This window comes from Polypterus senegalus, chromosome 12 (assembly GCF_016835505.1).
Source record: "Polypterus senegalus isolate Bchr_013 chromosome 12, ASM1683550v1, whole genome shotgun sequence".
NCBI classification, from domain to species: Eukaryota; Metazoa; Chordata; class Cladistia; order Polypteriformes; family Polypteridae; genus Polypterus; species Polypterus senegalus.
This window is the reverse complement of record NC_053165.1, coordinates 59718933-59738660: the sequence shown is the minus strand read 5'-3', so window position 1 is coordinate 59738660 and position 19728 is coordinate 59718933. Positions and strand designations below refer to the sequence as shown.

At 38.9% G+C, this 19728-nt stretch overlaps 1 protein-coding gene across 2 annotated transcripts in view; it reads left to right on the top strand.

The window, feature by feature from the left end:
- The window catches only part of patz1 (POZ/BTB and AT hook containing zinc finger 1), a 28649-nt gene extending 12962 nt beyond the window's left edge, over window positions 1–15687 (top strand). Inside the window, exons 5-7 of one of the 2 annotated variants that reach the window (XM_039771653.1) lie at window positions 5060–5200; window positions 8108–8317; window positions 11725–15687. In XM_039771653.1, coding sequence (XP_039627587.1) covers window positions 5060–5200; window positions 8108–8317; window positions 11725–12167 — 794 coding nt within the window. In that variant the 3' untranslated portion in view covers window positions 12168–15687. The remainder of the gene's footprint in view (window positions 1–5059; window positions 5201–8107; window positions 8318–11724) is intronic. The other variant, XM_039771654.1, reaches the window with a different exon arrangement.
- The last annotated feature ends 4041 nt before the right edge of the window (window positions 15688–19728 follow it).

The window sequence follows — 19728 nt, the reverse complement described above, 5'->3', positions numbered from 1 at the left end:
CACCCTCCAGTGTGTATTCCAGAGTAAGAATGGTATATTCTCGTCGAGGCTGCGTGAACAGCTGAAATAATAAAGACACATAAGAAAACTGTTATGGGGTAAGCATGTATTGCTGTTTAGTCTTTTCCTAAATAATAACCTGATTTCAATACCCCTGTTTAAAGCTTACTCTTTCACATTTCATCCCAGCAAATGCAATTAAGTCATCTCTGGATTTCTAGAAAATTTTGTGGAGTCATGCTTTCATGCTGTCTTGCTTTGTCAACCATTTTTCATTCTCTGCACCTGTGGCATTTTGCTCTAACCCTCTTTCTTGCTCTGTCCATTATGGGCGTGTTCTGTATTGCTGTGACAATGGAGTGAGATTTATGAATATGGCCACTTGTATGAATAAATGCATTTCCACCTTCTTCTTCCAAAACCAGTTACCTCCATTGTAGAATCATGGAAAAAATGGAATCTCTCCTTGCAGTAATGGGTTCAGGAGGGACATTTCACAGATGGAATGCCATTGCATTACAAATCATATGCAGTCATCGCTGGGCATCTTAGAGGTGCTATTCAGTCTGACCAGGATATCTGACTTGTAAGATGAAAGCGATATAAAAGAGAGGACATGCAAACTGCAAACAAGTAGCAGACATTTTGCAAAATCACTGGAAATGTTTATAATTTCTCCTAAAATGAGTGAAAAAGCAGTGGTGGGGGTTTCATGTCTTAGAGATTGTATCTGATGTTTGGCTTTACAAATTGAAAAAGATTGTTGCTGTGTAAGTGGGACATTTTAAAATGCTTTTGGTATAGAAATTATTTATGGCTTCATCTGAAGTCAAGGAATGGGGCTAAAGGCTGATGTGTCCCCCTGCATCTCACTTACACTGTAGCTGTGCGTGTAGGCTACGCTTTGTAAAGTAGTTTATACTTATATGGTGCACATGCCTGAACATTAGTTGGCAGTGTTTGTAATATGTTAAAAAGTGAATGATCCAACAGAGTGTAATTGCAGCCCGCAAAACCAATGAAGTCACGTAACGCCCCAACATCACAAACTGTCCACAACTGTCAGGCACAAAATGTCCATTGCATACCCAGTTACACTATGGTTAATATTAAGGTTGTGTGAGGGTTATCTGACTCAAAGGGAATTTTGTGACTGACCTTGTGGGCATCACCTGACTTGCACCATATGTACCGCGTGCTGCATTTAGACCCATCTCACATAATCCATTACAATGCAGACAGTTTTTGCCCTCCGGTATCACTGCCCCTCTTGCTATACATTTTCTTCCAAAAGCGAATGAAAGTACAGTATTTGTCCCTCACATTTTCTCACTTTTTCATACATTTGCTGACTTACAAACCAGAAAGTGAGGAGAAATGCATTTCAAGAAATATGCAGTCCATCAGAGTTGTAGGGTTTGTGTCAATGCGATATGTAGTCACATTTTTGAGGAGGTGCGTGTTGAGCTACACCATAGGCGATCTGAACTGCAGCATAGCTAAGGCATAGGCTCGATACAGAGGCATAAATCAGTATTATCTATGTAGCTCTAAAGCGCAAGGTACTCTTCCTCAGGTACTCGCCCTGAGGAGTGTGTGTGGTTTGTTTGGTTCGTTCTTTGAACATGTGCTTTTACTCTGGGTGCTTTGGTTTTTACTCGTATCTCAAAGACTGAAAACTGGCCTGATGTCGATGAGTGTGGCTATGTGCATGTGCCCTGCAATGGGTAGATTATTCCCTTGCACACCATGCCACTGGGATAGACTCTTGCCAACCTAACAATTCTGTGCTGCAATTGCCAGGTTTAGTGATGAATGAATGAATGTTGGTCAGCATAGCAGAGCTTTTCATTTTTGTTTACATCTGAATGGGGTTTCACAATGGCTTGTTTTTACAGGAGATATATACATTTCCTCCAGGTACTTTTTGGCTTTGTAAAATTCAAAGGGGCTGATCTCGACAAAAAAAGTGTAATTTAGCAATTTGGATTTTATGAATAAATGGTGTGATGTTTGAAACACTCCACACCATTTTTTTAATAATATTATTTAATAAATAAGACTGTCAAGGGATTTGGATTATCCAAGAAGTAAATTTGTTTGGTGAAAGCAGGGTTAGTTAGTAGATTAGAAGAGAATCTAGCATGGCATTGTAGGTCCACGAGACTAGTTTTAAATCCAAGACCTGCCCCTGTCTGTGTGGCTCTTGCGTGTTCTCCCATATTCATGTGGGGTTTTCTCCTCCGCCCTAAGATGTGTGTGTTAAGTTGCTTGAACCTGCATTAATGATGTACTTTGTGATGTGTAGGTGCCCTTCTCAGGACCAACTTCGGCCTTCTAACCACTGATACTGGGATAGTCTTTGACTACTTAAGTTGGGTAACTTGCTTTAGTTAAATTGGGATTGAATGATAACTTATGGGGAACACAGATGCATTAAACTTGCAGTTACTAACAAACTGTATAATGCTAATTAAATACCAATTCTGATGTAAATGATCATACTACTTAGTTTTCTTATACTTCGCTCCATTCACAGAGAATACCATCATGAAATCACAAAGCTAAAGGTTTGCATATCTCCCGCCTCATTTTTCCTCAGCCTTGAATGATCTAGGTGACCAGTCCTGCCTCATGCCTGCTTACGCACTTCCAGTATCATTTTTCTCAGGGGGTTCTCAGGAATTTCTCAGGGGTTGGCAAAGAGGCATGTAAATATCGGCCTCATTCTTTATGTTTTGATTTGGATCACATGAGTTATCTATATGTGTTTGATTGTAGCCACTGCACCTAGCCATATGTTGCTAGTGCTGGAAAGTCTGTATGGCAAAACCATGGTCAAGATAAGTGGGTTTGTTTATTTCACCTCCAAAATGATTTTTAGGGAGATGGTGTGACTTTAGTCCTTTACATTTTTTGGCGATGAAGATTTGTTCTTTGTCAAACATGAATAAACTTCATTATCATTATTCATTTTTTTTGGAAGTTCATCAGAACACTAAGGATTTTATCATTAGACTAATGTTGTCTCATACCATGGGTACCACCACTCGGTTCCTTTTAGCTCTAGATCTGTGTTAAACTTCCACATCAGAGCCTGTCTTTAGTCCAGCAGCTTCCATTTTCACCCAGCTTTCTTATCTTTTATTCAGTTGCCTACTGCCTTCCCAAGTTAACTCATAGCTCATCTCATTTCTCTTTCTCTCACTATTCACCTTCTCTTCTGTTTGTGCCCTTCCCGTTCCATAAGCTGCCTTCTGTCTTTATTAGTGCAATTTAACCTCTGTTGGCATATCTTTACCATTCTTTATGATTTTAAACTTCATTTAATGAAACTTCACAAAGGAGCATATTATTGAGCAAAACGCAGTAATCCCAACCCCAGCCATGAAACTTTTAGCCGTTGCCTCCACAATGCTGTGCTGCACTGTTGAACTTTTTCCTTAACTTAACTGCATTACTTGACACCGATCTCTAGTTTAAGTGTTTTTTGTGTACATCAAGTTGGAAAGCAGAATAATGTGAAGTGGCAACTTGCTGTAATGAACAAACTAAAGTAGCCTATGGTGGGCTGCTACAAAATGTAGAAGTTGAGCAAGATTGGGAAGGGAGAATTAAGCATTGTGGAATACTGTCTCAATATTTATGAGTTCTGGCTTATTAGTTGCCTTTGCTTTGGATGGGCATATTGGCAATATTGGCCATATTCCTGTGTAACAACTTTGGTACACATTTAACCTCCTTAGCATTATGTTTATCTCTGGAAAAATTAGTATTTTTTCCTGTTGAAATTTCCATTTTTGGCTTTGTGTCAAAGGAACATGTAACAGTGGGAAAGGTACGTCCATTGCTGTACTGATGTGGATTTACTGGACATCCTTCTTGTGATATGTTTAAAAATGGTCACCAGCATGCAGCCTGATGTCACCATTGGGACAGTAGAAGCGCATTTCTTTGCACACTTATAAAATGTTTTCTGTTTCTTGTGCATAAGAGGGTAGAGTGACACTGTTTGATCTGCACAATCAATGCTGCCCATTCTGTTATGATAAGCTCCCACAGTGCAAGGCTTACTGATTTCCACATTTTCCCTGACATGAATGTTGACAGTTGCTGCTTTGTGAATGGTGCTCAGGGGACTAATTTTGCCTTGTCCTTCCACTTGATCATAGTCATTTTGCCTTTTTGCCATTCACATACTTGCACCATGGTGAACCTTCACACAACCAATGTCACCAGGCATATCATGGCGGTTTAGTCGTACAGTGCTACATGCATCAGTTTTACTATCCATGTCAAAATCTCACTAATTCACATTATCATAATTATCACTTGATTCAAGTAATGCTTTAGTTTCAGTTTGTTCTAAAACTGGTTTTACAGCTTCTTGTTTACACACTGTTGTGTGTTTTGGCTGAAGACTCCAGCCCACTCTTGAATATTGATGAGTTAACATAGAGTGGCAGTACACGTAGAAATATTCATAATTGTTTTGCAGAGTGATTTTATTTTATCCACAAGATGGCAGCAGAATACCATTCTGAGCTTTATTTGTTCTTAACACTCAATATATATTCTCATAAATAGCTTAATCCGAAAAAAACCTCATGATTAACTGGTTTTACACAAAATTCTGAGCCCAGGAAATGCTCAGGGTTAATGCTGAGGAGGTTCCAAAAAGAATAAAAAAAGGTGTCTTCCATCCCATCTACTGTTCACTGATGCAGCCAGTTCCATCTTCATGATTAATCAAGATAGTCTGACACAATATAAGATGGCTTGCTTGCGTGTGCGATAAAGGCTCCTCCTTTCTTGCTGCCTTTTGTTATCCAATCTCAGCTGTAGGAGACGGAATTCAAGTCCTCTAACCCAGAAGAGTCTGGGTGCCAACGGGGCCTGTGTATAGATGGAGTGTTCAGTGGCCTTCCTTCCCCACTCCCTTCCTTCTCCTCTTTCTCTCTCTTTTTCTCTCTCTCTCGACCCTCACCCTCGCCCCCCACACGTGAGGCCTTGACTGCTTTGATCAGTGACCTTCAATCTCATAATTTCTTGTCTGTAGGTTTCTCAACTGCTTCCTACCTAAAGGTCCACGTAAAAACGCACCACGGTAGTGCCCTCCCCGGCAACGCCCAATTTACCGAGCAGAGGGATCAGAACGGGGGAGCAGCTTTCCACGCTGGCCGGACATGTGCTGCTGAAGGCAAGCAAAATCCGTGCTTTGCTCTGTTCTCTTTTTTTTTTTTTTTTTTTTTTTTATTATTATTATTATTCATTTATTTATTTTTGTGCGCTGGTCACCACTGCTTTTGTTAAAGCATTGCAGCAGCCAAGTAGCTTTGGCACTCAGGCTAGATAACTAAATAAAGAAGGGGATTCTCAGGTGCCCAAGCCTCCCCTGTCCCTCACACTTCACTACTAGACTGAAAGATGAGGCAAACGGATAGCTTCAGCTCTCCTCACTACCATGTACAACGTCCTGTAGACTTTTAGATTAATCAGCCAAGCTGAATATTCTATTGTGCCAGCTCCAATTGAACTTGTCCTTGTGCCTTCTGGCAGAGGTGGCCCAATGGTACCTATTTCAGTCTTCTGTGTTGCTTGTTTGCTGGTAAATAGCACTGTTGCATCTCTCCACCTTGTGGATCCCTTCAGGTCAGTCTTTGTGGAGTGGTAATTTAGGGCTTTGAAAGTCTAACTGTGGCACCCTTATGCACACCCCTTCAATTGGTGTGATGCTCTTCTGCTCTGTACACTTGCCCTACCACCAGCAAACATCCTCAAATAAATTTCTTGAGCTTGTATCCCTTTTTATTAGCAACACTTTCTGACTGCTGAACTGCACCTATGTCCTCAGTGGTGTGAAGATTTGCTGGAGCTGTTCTCACCTACTCGATCCATCGTGTAAGTAGTGTCTGACAGGGCCCACCCCCTCCCTGGTCATTTTTGTGACTCACTGCTGCAGTGAGTGGGTGTTGAATGTACTTACTACGTGTACATTCTCCCTACACATCTGCCCCCTGTGATAGAAAGCAATGTGGATCCCAGTTGTTGCTCATCTGTCTCTCAGGAGTAAGACTTGCTGCTCACAAAATTTTTAACCCTCGCCCCTTCCCCACTGCCCAGAGGAAGCATCTAAATCTAATGGAATACCCCAGCTGCTGCAGCCCCATTCAGTCCATGCCCTTTTTAAGGTTTGGATTCTTTTTGTCCTATCAGCGTGTTGGCTTTTCTGAAGTGGGTCTGGCGGGGTGGGTTGAGGGGGCACGTGGGGATTTCCAGCATGGCTGCTTGCAAGTATCTCTCATTTTCCTTATGCTATGTGTGTGCATGCCCACACACTCTTTCTGCCACCATTGTGCAGCATCGATTGTTAACGTTCTTTTGTCCATTCCTCTCAGTTTCCACCCTGTCACTGCCAGTGCATGAATTTTAGTTGTGCATGTATCTGCGTATGGTCTCATGTAGGTGTTAAAAATTGCTAATGGATCTTTTTTCGAAATATTATTGCCATTCAGACCAGCAGCCTGAAGAGGAAGGGAGTGGGAAGTATGGGGAGCCACTTGATAAATCCGAAAGGTGGCTTATCTAATCTGACCACCTGATATCATATTGCTGCACCTTCAGGTTTCTGCTGTAAATTACAGAAACTATTTGTGGGGGAAAAAAAAAAGTATTTTCGGGGACGATTAGTTCCATACCTACAGCTCACCTATTTTCATAAGTAGGAATGAAATGGGCCAAATCTGACTGGCATACTGATGCTAGGTCTCTGTTTCTTTTGTACTTTTTACTGGATTACTATATTCACTGACCCAAAACTGCGCCTTGAAGAGTGCTGCATTGCTGCCTGGATGGAGAAATATTAAGGGAAGGGTGTTTTTATACAGGAAGTTTCATTGTCAAGTTTCATGTCTTATTAAAAATTGAGAAGAATGGGGGTGGGAGTCAGTCATTTGTTATACCAGGTAGATCTCTGAGCAAGCACTGCAGAAAGGGGTCATTGGCCTTCAGACCATACATTTCTGTTTGTCACAGAGTACACCATTATTTGTATCTTAGGCAGACTTGACTGTCATTTCGTTGAAATGTTCCTACTCGATACTTTTGACACACTTGAGTTGACAGTTATTGACAGAGCAGTGCTTCATGTACTTGAGTCATAAAATTTGGGTGGGTTTTTTTTCCTGTAGCTGACTTTTTGAGCAATGACCAGTATCTTGACTTGCCTCACTAGTTGAACAATTTCATTGTAAGTGTTCTTTAAAAATTTTCTGATATCTTGTATCAACCTTTTACTTACCATATTCTTATGAATAGCAACATGTGTCTTTCTGTGCTTTACTCATGCTTATTTAGATCTGACATGATCTTGTTAATGTTCTTTCTTTCTTTTTTCTCAAATAAGCTAGTATTTTTTGATTGAGCATTCTATGGAGAACAGTGTCATGTGTGACTCATCTTTAATTGAGTAAAAGTAATTAATTACTTTTTGTGACTGACTTCTTTAAACAATGCAGAGCTTTCAACTTGACTTCTCCAGATAGATTATGATCTTGCATTTGACTATTCTGACAATTCTAAACCATCCTGGACATATCTTTTCCTACCTTTTCTTTCAAGTCTTTTCCATTCTAACATTTTATTCTTGGCCTTTATTATTTTTTTTATTAATTTTTATTTTTATTGTGATGAGCTTTAATTGGCTGAAATATTTGCTGCTCTTAAATATTAACAGACTGGGCTGTTTTTCACATTTGGATTAATCCTTCGGGGAGTTTGTGAAGCAGTCAAAAGACTGATGGCAAAGTTCAGTATTTGGAGTGAACTTGTGGTGGTACTGGTGGGGAAAAGAAAGAAGGGCCAGGGTTCCAACATGAACTTTACATCAGTGAGGAAATAATTAAAATACGTAATAAGCCAAACAGTCTCCATGGCCAGGCAGGATGGCAGCGCAGGGCACAGTAAGCACTCTGCTGGTTTGGCAATTAATAATCTCGTAAAAGGTTTCATTATTTTTTTTTAAACTGGTGTAAAGTTGATGTTTGGACTGATTTTCTTTTTTTTTTTTTATCCCTGGCCTTTTTTCCTTTCTTTTCCCACTTTTTAGACTTTTGTGCCAGTCGGAGGCTGCTGGTCAATTTCCCAGACACAGATCCACTTTTCCGAGGCTTGCCCCAGGCGCCCCCAGTGCTACCAGCCTGCCCGACCTCTCTTGGCTTCCAACCCGAGGTTTTCTTGGGAAAACCTGGGGCTCCATACTTTTGGGAGTGCCGGGCGCCTGGATTCTCAGGGGTCTCAAATCCTGGGCATCACGCAGGTCAGTACCTTAACAGGCAGTCAGGCTGCTTGGCTGTTACCAGTCTGCGTAGGCTGGTCAGCTGGTCATGGCCCATTGGGTGCTCACCCTTTTAGCATATTAACTTGGGTCAATAATGATGTCTGTACAGCTCTGACTGATGAGATGCAGATCTGGAGTGAGGTTCAGTGCTCAGAAAGAAAGAGTTTCAAGTCTTTAAAGAAATGACAAGGATGCTGAGCATCGCAGGATACCTCCCCATGATTAATTATGATTTCTTGTATAGTGAGGTTTAAAACATTATGAGAATAACACATTAATGGTCATATACACTGCATTTGGGATTATAAAACAGGTTTTGCCTATAGAGTTTTTTCTTTTTGTGTTTTAAAATATGAAGCATTCTATTAGTACTTATTGGCAGTGAGCAGTAATGCATCAGGGATCATCTTGTAAGGACTAATCCAAACCTAAAGTTAAAATGTGTACCATGGCGAGTATTGGGCCTATTAGTGAGACTGTTGTGGTACTTGAAAATTATGTCCATATTGAAAGAGAATTTTTTTAAGTAGGATAAGTCAAAGCTTTTTCTTATCAGATATATGTAAATGATAACAAATTCACAAGTGGTCTCTGCTCCAAATCTTAAACTGGCCCAGAGTTATAGTTTTCTGTTTGGGATGTTAAGTTTTACTGTAATAATACAAGTGATCAAACTGTTAGCTGTCCATATTGCATCATTCCTCAGGCTCCTGGCAGGTATTCTGTTGTAACTTCAGCAGTCTGTGATGAGTTTGTGAAGTTTGTGATGCTTTGGGATCGTTTCATTCTATTGCTTTAGCCTGGGATGTAGCACATTTGGTTCACCCATTCTAGTTACTTAGCCAGGCAGGTGACCAATTTCACACTTCATTTTACTTAATCGGATAGAAAACCACTGCACAGATTCCACAATATCCATAAGCTGTAATGGGGGAGAAAATAATTTATAATTTAACTGGCTTTTTTTTTTTTTTTTTAAATAAATGACAATTGTTAGCAATCCATTTTCATTTGCCATTCTCACCATTCTTTGATGCATTGAGAATGAAGCTTCACCTAATGTGTTTTTTAATTCTAGAGTAAGGTTTTTCTGATAAACGAGAAGGTTTTCTACCGCAATAAATTAATGTTTTTGCATTTATACAAATATTAGAATACCACATGTTTCAAATGAGTATCAGATGGACATAGAAATAGAAAACTGAATAAATATATGTGGACAAAGTTACATAGGTAAAATATAAAATGGCAGAGGGAAAAGTAACTGTGCATGCCTCCCTCACATAACTGAACAATTGCTGTAATGTGTAATTGTATGACGTAGGCTAATTAAAAACTGTATTTACAGCGGCGTATTTTTGCTGTATTAACAACTGTTCTAAGACTTAGAGGTAGCAAAAACAAAAGTTTTGCCAACATTTTTCGTTGTTATAAAAATGTATTAGTACAGTGGATACTTATTAAATTAAAGGTTTCAGAGTCCATGTTAACAGGGGTCTGGCTTTACGTTGATCTTTGAGTGACCTGATCCTTTTTGTGTGGTACAGTGTACCATATTGTAATTGTGATTAACTCTTAAATTCCAGTTGGGACAATCGACGTGAACAGTCAACTACCACTGCGTGCTTCTCTGGTGCAGGACTAGGACATTTCTCCTTCCCATAACCACTTTTTTTCTTAATCTTTCAGAAATGATTTAAGTAGTTGAGCCAGTTATGGATAGGTTTGTGGGTTTAGACTGTCACTGCAAATTTAAATATATGATAGGCAGGGATTATAGTTGTAGTGTGTTTTTAAATTACTCCAGACAATAAAGGCTTCCACTGAATAGTAATGACATAGAGGATTTGGTAGTCATTTATTCTAATACTGTGACTTTCAAGAACTGCGTTGTATTTTCATCTCACCCTTAATGATTTAGGTCCTTTTGTGTCACAGGTAAGTCTTTAAATAATAGTTAATGACTTGCAAAAAGTTGTTAAATTAAGAAAAAAAAAATGACAAAGCCATCTAGGCAAATGATTGACAAACGGATAAACTGAATGAAAGTCTTTTGTGAAATGTGGGCTAACTCCAGAATGGAAACCGCAAGAATGACACACAGTTTGAATACATATACAAATAATGTCTTTCATATCCATAGGATTTTGATAACATTTGTGTGCCCACATTACATTTTAATGCTCTGTTTAAATAGGTCAACCACAGGTGCTATGATTAAATTCCACCACTGCTATAGCAGCAGTAGCAATAACCAGAAAAACAGGTGACCAACACTACTCCATAAATCTTTCACACCAGAATGGAGAAAAATCACAAATGGCAATAAAGAGAAAATATAGATATAATGCAAGTCCAGTAACTTATTTACAGACCCTTCCAATACCTTTCCAAATAAACTTATGAATATTACCACCTGGTGACTAATTCAGACAATCGGAGATGATGGTAATAACAATCACTGAAAGTCCAGATATCAACAAACTTTTTAAATGGATCTAGTCCTGATAAGTGATACTGCAGAAAACCAGGTTTATTTATGAATAATCAGGTGGGTGCTAGGGTACTCTCCCAATGGTTAAAGTTTGAATGGCCCACTGGTAGGTATTCTGCAGGTTTTGTCTAAGTCCACTCCATATATTTTTTCCTTCTAAATACTTCGCAAATAAAGGTTTATCACGACCTCTTGAATATCAAGGAGGTCATCGAGATCATGTTCAATGTCTCTTTCTCTTTATCCTTTTAATTCACCCTGTGTCCTTTCATCGTGCTACTCATCCTTTTACATGAGAGCTTCACTGGTAAGTTCCATCCCTTCCTACTCTTGACAATATCCTTTGGACCCTTTCTGGCTCTTTACCCTGTTACCTGTCGTGACACACTAGGAAGACACTATAGCAGAAAAAAACAGATAAAAAGGATTCAGACTTCTGCCTCGTTACAACAATTCTCATTTTTATATTCTCTTAAGAATTAATAAAAGTAGGATGTTTGGTGGCTTTTGCTGTCCAATTATCATGAAATGACAGAATTGAGCTTTGATCTACTTCACATATACTTGTTTATGGTTGATTTTAATTTTTTTTTTAACTTGTGTCAATTAGTTAGTCCTTTGTTGTTAGTTATCCCCCTGAACACCCCCCGCTCTTGGACACCATTGGGTAATCTCCGTTACTTCTTTTTATAATGTTCAAAAGGTTTTGAGATCTTATTTTCAGACTATATTCTTAATTGCCATAGTATGAGAATAATCCTAATGAAGTCCTGCTGGATTTGACCTTCTCAATTGAGCATGGGTGCCTGCATTTTCCTAGATGTTCTTATCACTCATTTGTTTTTTTTGTTTTTTTTTTGTTTTGTTTTGTTTTTTTCCTTTCACCTTATAGATGGACAGGATGACCTGCAGAAGTGTCCCCATCAGGATGACAACTCAGACAGTTCATTCGGGGAGCTGTCAGACACGGGAGAGCTGAAACCCCGTCACAAGGTGGAAGAGAGCCTTTCGTTTCAGTGTGAAGCTACAGCAAGCACTGGTGGCAAGATGAAGAATGAACCAGAAAAGAAACATACCTGTTCTGAATGTGGGAACTCTTTCCGTTCCAAATCGTATCTGAACAAGCACATACAAAAGGCTCATGCCCCTCAGAAAGCCCTGGGACCTGCGGGAACACTGGGAGAGCTGGCCCCTAGCCTCAACTCCCCTTTCTCACCCCAACAGAACATGTCGTTGCTTGAGTCCTTCGGCTTCCAGATTGTCCAGTCAGCTTTTGCCTCATCATTGGTTGATTCTGAGGCCGGACACAGCAGCATGAGCCTGGGAGGGAAGTGATCTGGGGAAGACTGCTTCCTAAGATGAGACGGGTAGAGCTCCTTGGCAATGATTGCTTTCCAGGGTGGAGGTGTATAGATAGGGAGGCAGAGGAGAGAGAAGAAATCAGGAGATAGTTTCTGTGTGTGGCAAAAAAGACACACTTGATTGTTGGTACAGGTCTGAGGGGGGTGGGAGTTGTTCATAATACCCCATCAAGTTGTGTTTGATTTTAAAACTTCCTCCCTGGTGAAGTTATGTGTATAGTGCTGTAAAAAGATATCTTCTATCATGGAATTTGGGAGGGAAGGGGAGGGAAAGGAAAGGGAGCAGAAGGGTCGGATGCTTAGTTTAGGTAGGTAGTACTGACATGTCCTTCACTCATGCTATTCAGTGCCACACATAGTAATGCGTGGTTTCCATATATCCGGTGGACTGATGACATTTTGCTTTTGTGGTGGGAAATAGGGGCCAGGGATTAAAATGTTGAAGAATGGGGAGCAGGTCTTAGCAGAGCCTACATAAATTTTAATGACTGCCATGGATGCCACCTCTGCAGTGTTGGGCGTATATCTTGCTGGTCTGTAACCATTTTGATTATGTGATCCCTAACTGTGACTTGTTGCATTGTATCCCTCTAGTAGAATGGCTGCACACGTTTTGCTCCAGAGGACTATCAGGTTGTTTAATACCACTGGCACAAGCTCATAACCTTCATTTTTTTCTTTTAATTTCATGCATTCTGTATGAGTGTGCTCTCTGGGTATTAGTGAAGGTAGGGATTCCTTTGGCTTTTACAGTTCCCATAGCTGTCATCTTTTTCACATTAACACTTTACAGTTACTTAGGTCTCTCCTGGCATCCTGTTGGTTTACCTGGTATATGCACTTGACGTTAAGGGGTCTGTTCCGTCTCAACTAAAACCTTGCGCTTCAAAGTAGATTTTGGCTGTACTTAATTGTAAACGACTGTCCCCTTTGCGCGAAAATGTATATTTCACACAGGCAGCCTATACAAGATAATTAGTGGTGGTCTTAGTAAAGGCAACTGAATCATGTTAAGTATTAGCACTTTTAGTCCCATTTTGTCTGCAAGACCACCTACTTCATCATGTAATTTTCTGCACCATGATCTTCTGTGTAACAATCTAATGCTTCCCCACTTCTTGATACAAACAGGTATTCCATAAAAAAGTCTCACTCTTCTCAGTGTCAGTTGACTTTTTATTTTAAGAGCCTTCTAAGAATAAGCACTGTATCCGCTTCCATCTCCTAATAGTTTAATATACCCAGTTATGAAGTAACATCATCTATTTCAGTGTCCTTCCTAATCAAGTAAATAGAGTTTGTAAAGAAGTTCTTCTAGCACTTTCTGCGTCTGGTAATCTCTTTTAGGCAGTTAATGGCCATTGCGAGACTATTGTAGTGGCCTCTGACTTATTGTGTTTTCAGTAAAGATTACGTTTCTTTTCTTTTGGTGTGTTCTCCAACTAGGGCCTCAGCCATGGCTCAAAAGTTAGGAGCAATTGGCAATATTCATTCAGATACAAACAGTTATAGTACATATGCTGTCAAATATTGCCTGCATAAGAATATCAGTAAAGCGGCAATACTACGGATATGCCTGCAACCAGAAACTATTTGGGAATTTGACACAGCAGTTTACAAAACATACCAAGAGTTATCTGTTCCTGAACTCCAGAGTCTGGCAGCAGTCCTGACACCAAGCCAGCTAATTCTGACTTACTGCTTTGACATTTTCATAATGATTCAGAGCTTCTGTATCCTGTCTAGGTCGATTGAATTACTGGCTTTTTTTTTTTTGCTGAATCCTCCATAATTGTTCATTATTGTCCAGCCAGTTGTGCGTAGGAGAGGGCATTAAGAATTCATTATGCACAGTACATTTCCTGTGTGCAGTTGAAGGTGGATGAAGCTGTCCTTTCCACAGCTGCTTTGTGATCCTGTTCTTCGTCATTATAGCCTAGGTGCGCTTGTGATCAATCCCTTGGCGCTGTACAGCTGTGCCACGTAAACAGATCTGCTTTTCAAAGTTTTTCTTTTTTTTCTTTCAAGTATGCATTAGAAAAATATAACTAAAGAGCAGATTAATTAAATTGTTCAATCATACTTGATTGTAAAACTCCATACAGGTTAATTATTTGGACAGGTTTGTTTTTTTTTTTTTCCTTTTTTGCAGGAAAGAAATTGAAAGCTTTAACATTCCTTTTTCCACTATGATAGATTTAAGTGTGAGTTGGTTTTAATAATTGTTTTATCTTGGTTGTACATGACATTTGAATTGCCATAAACTAGTATAATTTAGATACTAGAGGCCCGAGACTGAAGAATAAGGTAGAAATAGGTTACTTGCTTTAAATACATGGGTCTAAAAAAAAAATCTTTTTTGGAACAAACTGGAATTTCAAAAGTGACAACGTAAATGTGGGTATTGACATATTTGGAAATAAAAAAGAAAGAAGAAAATTCAGAGACCTAAAGGTAAATTAAACCTCTGCTTCGAGAACTGTGCCACTCTATCATGACTATCTTCCATTTTTAGTGGAAGCCATTCGGAACGGTCCTAGCCTCACCGCTACACCCTCACCCCCTGTTGTTTCCTTGGGAATGTCACGGTACCCTCCAACCTTGCCATCTTCCCCATGAAAAATGGTGGCCTTCTTTGTTGAATGGTCGCCCTTGCAGCCAAGGCATGGAGTGGGTCCGTGCATCAGTTACCAGTTAGACCATTGTTTGTGTCTAGTTTGTAATTCTACAGATGGTGCCCAGGTGTAGAATAAGATAGGATACAACTATACAATAAAATGCATCAGATGTGACAAGTGGCTTTTGAACTCCAAAAAATTCACGTTGCTGTGAATATTGAGAGATGTATGTGTGTTTTTTTTTTATTTTGTTTTTTTATTTTTTAATTATGCAGATGCCAGGCTTCAAGGCTACATCTTTGGAAGAAAGTATTACATGTTGTACTAGGATTTTATGTCTTATTTTATTTTAAACATTTGGAGTGTTGCACTTTTCTATATGTAGTGGCTTTAAAAGTTGGATTCTTGGTACAAAATTATAATCTATTGGTACTAAATTATAATTTATTTTGGAAGCAGATTTATTCAGGGGCATTGTCAAACTCTAGCCCATTTACAAACTCTAGATGAATGAGCAAACCCCATGCCCCGCCGACCCCACTACTCTTTGTGCAGTCGGTTTGGAGCAAAGTGCCTTGTTAAGGTCATTTATGTGCAGGTTAGGGGTCATGAGGACAGCTAGCAACACTGGCGTACACTATATGCACCAGTCCTGCAGGTCAAAGTCCTTCACAAATCTCCAAAAACAAATTGCAGCTTTCTCTTGATTTATTTTCAATTTGTTTATGTGTTTGTTTGTTTTGTTCTTTTTTTGTATACATTAAATATATACATACCTTTTCTATAGATGGGGTGTTGGTTTTGTACGACATTTTAAGTTGTTCTCTGTATGTTAGTACAGAGGTTCTTTTCAATTAATAAAAAAAAAAAACTCTGTTAATCTGCTACTTGTGTTGTTTTTAAGAGCAGATGGTGGTACTTCCTCCTGTTTCTCGCTCATCATCATGTTTTTCTTGCCAACTTGTTTTTGTGTGGAGTTTGTTCTACAGTGGTGGTCGTGAACTGCAGCTTGATGGGTGAGAGTCCCATTCCATCTGATTTAGTTTTGATTCCAACTATAATATTTAACTTCTTATACTTTAGACAGGTAGATATGTGGGAACTAATTTCAGTCGGGTGGATTCTTTATGAAGTCTTGTACTTCAGTCTGCTAGAATCTTGGGGATATGTGCTTCAGGCTACTAGATATTTAGAGACGTGTTCCTGCCAGAGGCAATTTTCCTGTTCTCATATTTCAACAATTTATCTCTTGAGGTTTTAACCTGTGGTTTAGATATTCCCCATGATCTTGCACATCATCTAGATCCTTGTGGGCTTTTTACTTCAGTGGTAAAAGGAGCCTTATGTTGCAGTCTGTCATCTACTCGGGGCCACATGCTTCAGATGACTACAGGATTAGGTTTTCATACTCGAGTTTTTTGTGTCTTTATACTCTTAATCTCTCCCTTGCCCATAATCAAGATAATGTCTTTGTGTTTTGTTGTGTCCACATTGTTCCATTTATGTAGCTGAGAATTTACACACTTTTGGTTCATTTAGTGTTTTGTTTTTTTAAATATATGGTTGGTACTAATTCAAGCCCAGTACACCCTAAATAAAACACGGTGCATTCTGCATCGTAATGATGAGGAGAGACAAACATTTTTCTTTATACAAAAGTATCTGTGAGTAACGGGATCATCATTGCTTGATATACAGAGAAGTGATTTCTTTATCTGTCCCACTTATCATATGTAACATGATGATGGTACCTAAACTTGTCATCTGCCTCTCTTGTATTAGAACTTAAGCTACAGATGCTGTCAGTTCAGAAGAATGATTTTTCAGATATCTACACAAGAAGAAATTCAGTAGGGATAACCTATATAGAGCCAGGTGTGGAATGTCAAGAGCTTTGCTTAAAACCAATGCTCTTTCCATTTTTAAAAAAATATGTTCTATATCAATTGGCGTAAAGGGAGGAGAGATGCTGATGTATCAAAAAATGAATAAGTTCTAAGAATACGGGCTTGTATCCATCCAAACCAAATACTTGACTTTAAAGAGATGGGCACAATCATTTCACTTGATTGTTTATAATCGTATTGGGCTCAACCTTCCATAACATCTGTGACTCTTTGGCTGTACTGTTGTCATTGCAATAATGGAGAGGTTAGGCAGGGTGCAGTTACCAGAAGTGTGTGGTAAATGTGTGTACACAATGCTGCAAAGATTCTTGTAAGGGCAAATATCTGTCTTTACCCTTAATTTATTTACCCACACAGCTTTTCTAATTTAGTATTTACAAATAATGACACTTTAAAATAATTTATGTATGGGTATCATTTGTATGTATTCCAAAATATATGGAAATCAGTAAGGTTATACATTTTTTTATTACTTTTTGTATTCTGTTCTCTGTTTTGTATTCTATTCTTTTTTTTTTTTTTTTAGACTATACCATTGTCATTTGTAAAACACATAAAATGGTGACTGCTGAGCTGTTGCCATTATTATACATAGAACTGTTATTATATGCTGTCCATATTCTCCTACCCCAAGTATGTATGAAGATCGGTCAGGCCTAAATAAAGGATGAGCATTTTGTCCAACAGGGTTAAGGCACAAGTGGGATACGTTCAGTGCTGGGAGTACACTCTGGAAATGTAGTTCTACATATAGTATTTTCACAAAATAACAAAAAAACAAATCACAAAATAATTTTATACTTGGCATGTATTAAAGAATCATTCAGTATATAAACCCTGTCAAGCTCTATAAGGAAAACGTCTTTGCAAATTTGACTCCAGGGACTGAGCAGGTGAGTGGCTATGGTGCTTCAGTCAGGAATATAAAACCATAGTAATTAGAAATAACATTTGAAACAAAACTTCATAAATAGTTTGTTTATGAGTGCAAAACCTATGCTATACACAAAGTATAGTGATGTATTAAATATTGAACTTCACTATTGCCTACAAGCATACAGTTGGGTCAGTCATTTTATCTAAAAATAAGGAACACTGTGGAGTCACTGATCTAAAAAAAATAACAGATTTGAGTAAGTTAAATCTACTCTTTAAGTTGTGCAGTTTCATTTTAACATTGCTTTTGAGACAGTAATTCACACACGAAAGGGACACTGTCAAAAAGTTATTCTTGCCGTCACAAAAAGAAGATGATCCTGTGCATGGCACACTGCAACAGACCTGGAAGGGCACAGGTTTTCAGCTTATCCAATTAGCTTAGCCTCTCTATGTGGACGTTCCAATTATTATTCCTGTTATCATTTGGCTGTGTTAGAAGCCCTCATCAGTGTATGCTTTAATCTTCTTGGAAAATCAAAATTTTTGAAGGATCAGAACTCAGTTATTCCTGCATATTTTATTAAAATGTATGCTTAGTGATGATCACACTAGTCACTTGGTGTTGAAAGTGTTGGTCACCAGGTGATTATCTTTACTTTATACCTCAGTACTGGATAAGAAAAAAGATGCAATGAGTGAAAATGAAATCACAAAATGTAGAAATTAAACAGAGTACTAGACCCTAAAAGTATTGTTGCATTAAACATTTTAATACCATTCTCATATGTTTGCAGGTAGTCAGTTGTTCAACAAAAGGTGAAATTTAAACAAACACGAATTAAACTGGCATGAAAGAATCAAGACAATCTGACCCCACGAGTTCTACTGCCTCTCAATGATTTTCTTTCAAAATGTTGCATTCTAAATTTAGCTAATTTGCTTCAAAAGTGGTCAAACAAAAAGTATAGTATTTAATAAAGTTCTTTTTACGGAAAAATGAAATCCTTCCCCAAGATCATTCACAACGGTGTCAAATATAAATATATTAAACTGCCCATTCTGTCAAATATGACCTCCAAACGACTTAAATATCCCCGTTTTATCAACAGTCTTTGACAATTCTCAGAAAACTACCCCAATGTGGCACCAGCCCATTACGTCGAACGTCCATCCGTCTTCTCTAGGTTTGTTTTCACGTGATACTCTCTCCACGTAAAAGAATGAGTCCCCATCTGAAGAATGCTCCTTTAGATGAATGAAAACCCACTCGGTGGGAACAATTTTCAGTACCAGTAACCAGCCGTAACAAAGTCTCCTCGGGTTCTTTCTCATCCTTGTTGTCTCTCTTAGGAACGCCTACTATGACGTCTCCGGCCCTGATTGGTTTACACCTCTAATTGTGCGTCACCTCTCTTCACCTGTCTTCGCGCCTTCTGTGACACTGCGATGACGTCTTCGTTCCTGTTTGTTTTACACCTTAAACGAAGCGTCACCTCTATTCGCGCCATTTTTAAATACCCAACACATGTTGTTAAAATCAGTTCAGATTTGAAAACGAGTTAGAAATGAATACACTAACTATACTGTAGGTGTCATTGTCTAAAACAGCTTGGAAATGTTGTCAGGGAAAGAAAAAATGTATTTGGAATAATCAGGAAGAAAATTTTATTGCAACCTGTACAACGCAAAACACATAAGGGCTGATGGGCATATACAACAACAATAAACAGATGAAATACTAGAGCTGTGTGGGTAAGTAAGCAATTATCTATAATTTCTGTATGAAATTAGTTGAAAGTAAAGTTTCCTTCAGTGACTGTGTGTATACTGTAAAGCAACTGAAATAAATGCTTTCATCGGCATATCTTCATTGGGGTTAATGGGGTAGGTTGAAACTTGGACCATTTGGAAGGCACATCCAGGGTTTAAAAATACACTGGCGTGACGATACGTCATATGTGTTCCAAGCGTCAGAACGTCTTTAGGGGAAAAGTAACTGATGCGACACGAATTCACAACAGTTTACTGACCAGTGATGGGCACGAGTTCAGCTGGGAAGGCAAACGGAGACGGAAAGGCAGTGAATGCTAAAGCCGGGTCGAACGTTTAGCCCATAGGTGTCCTGATAGCA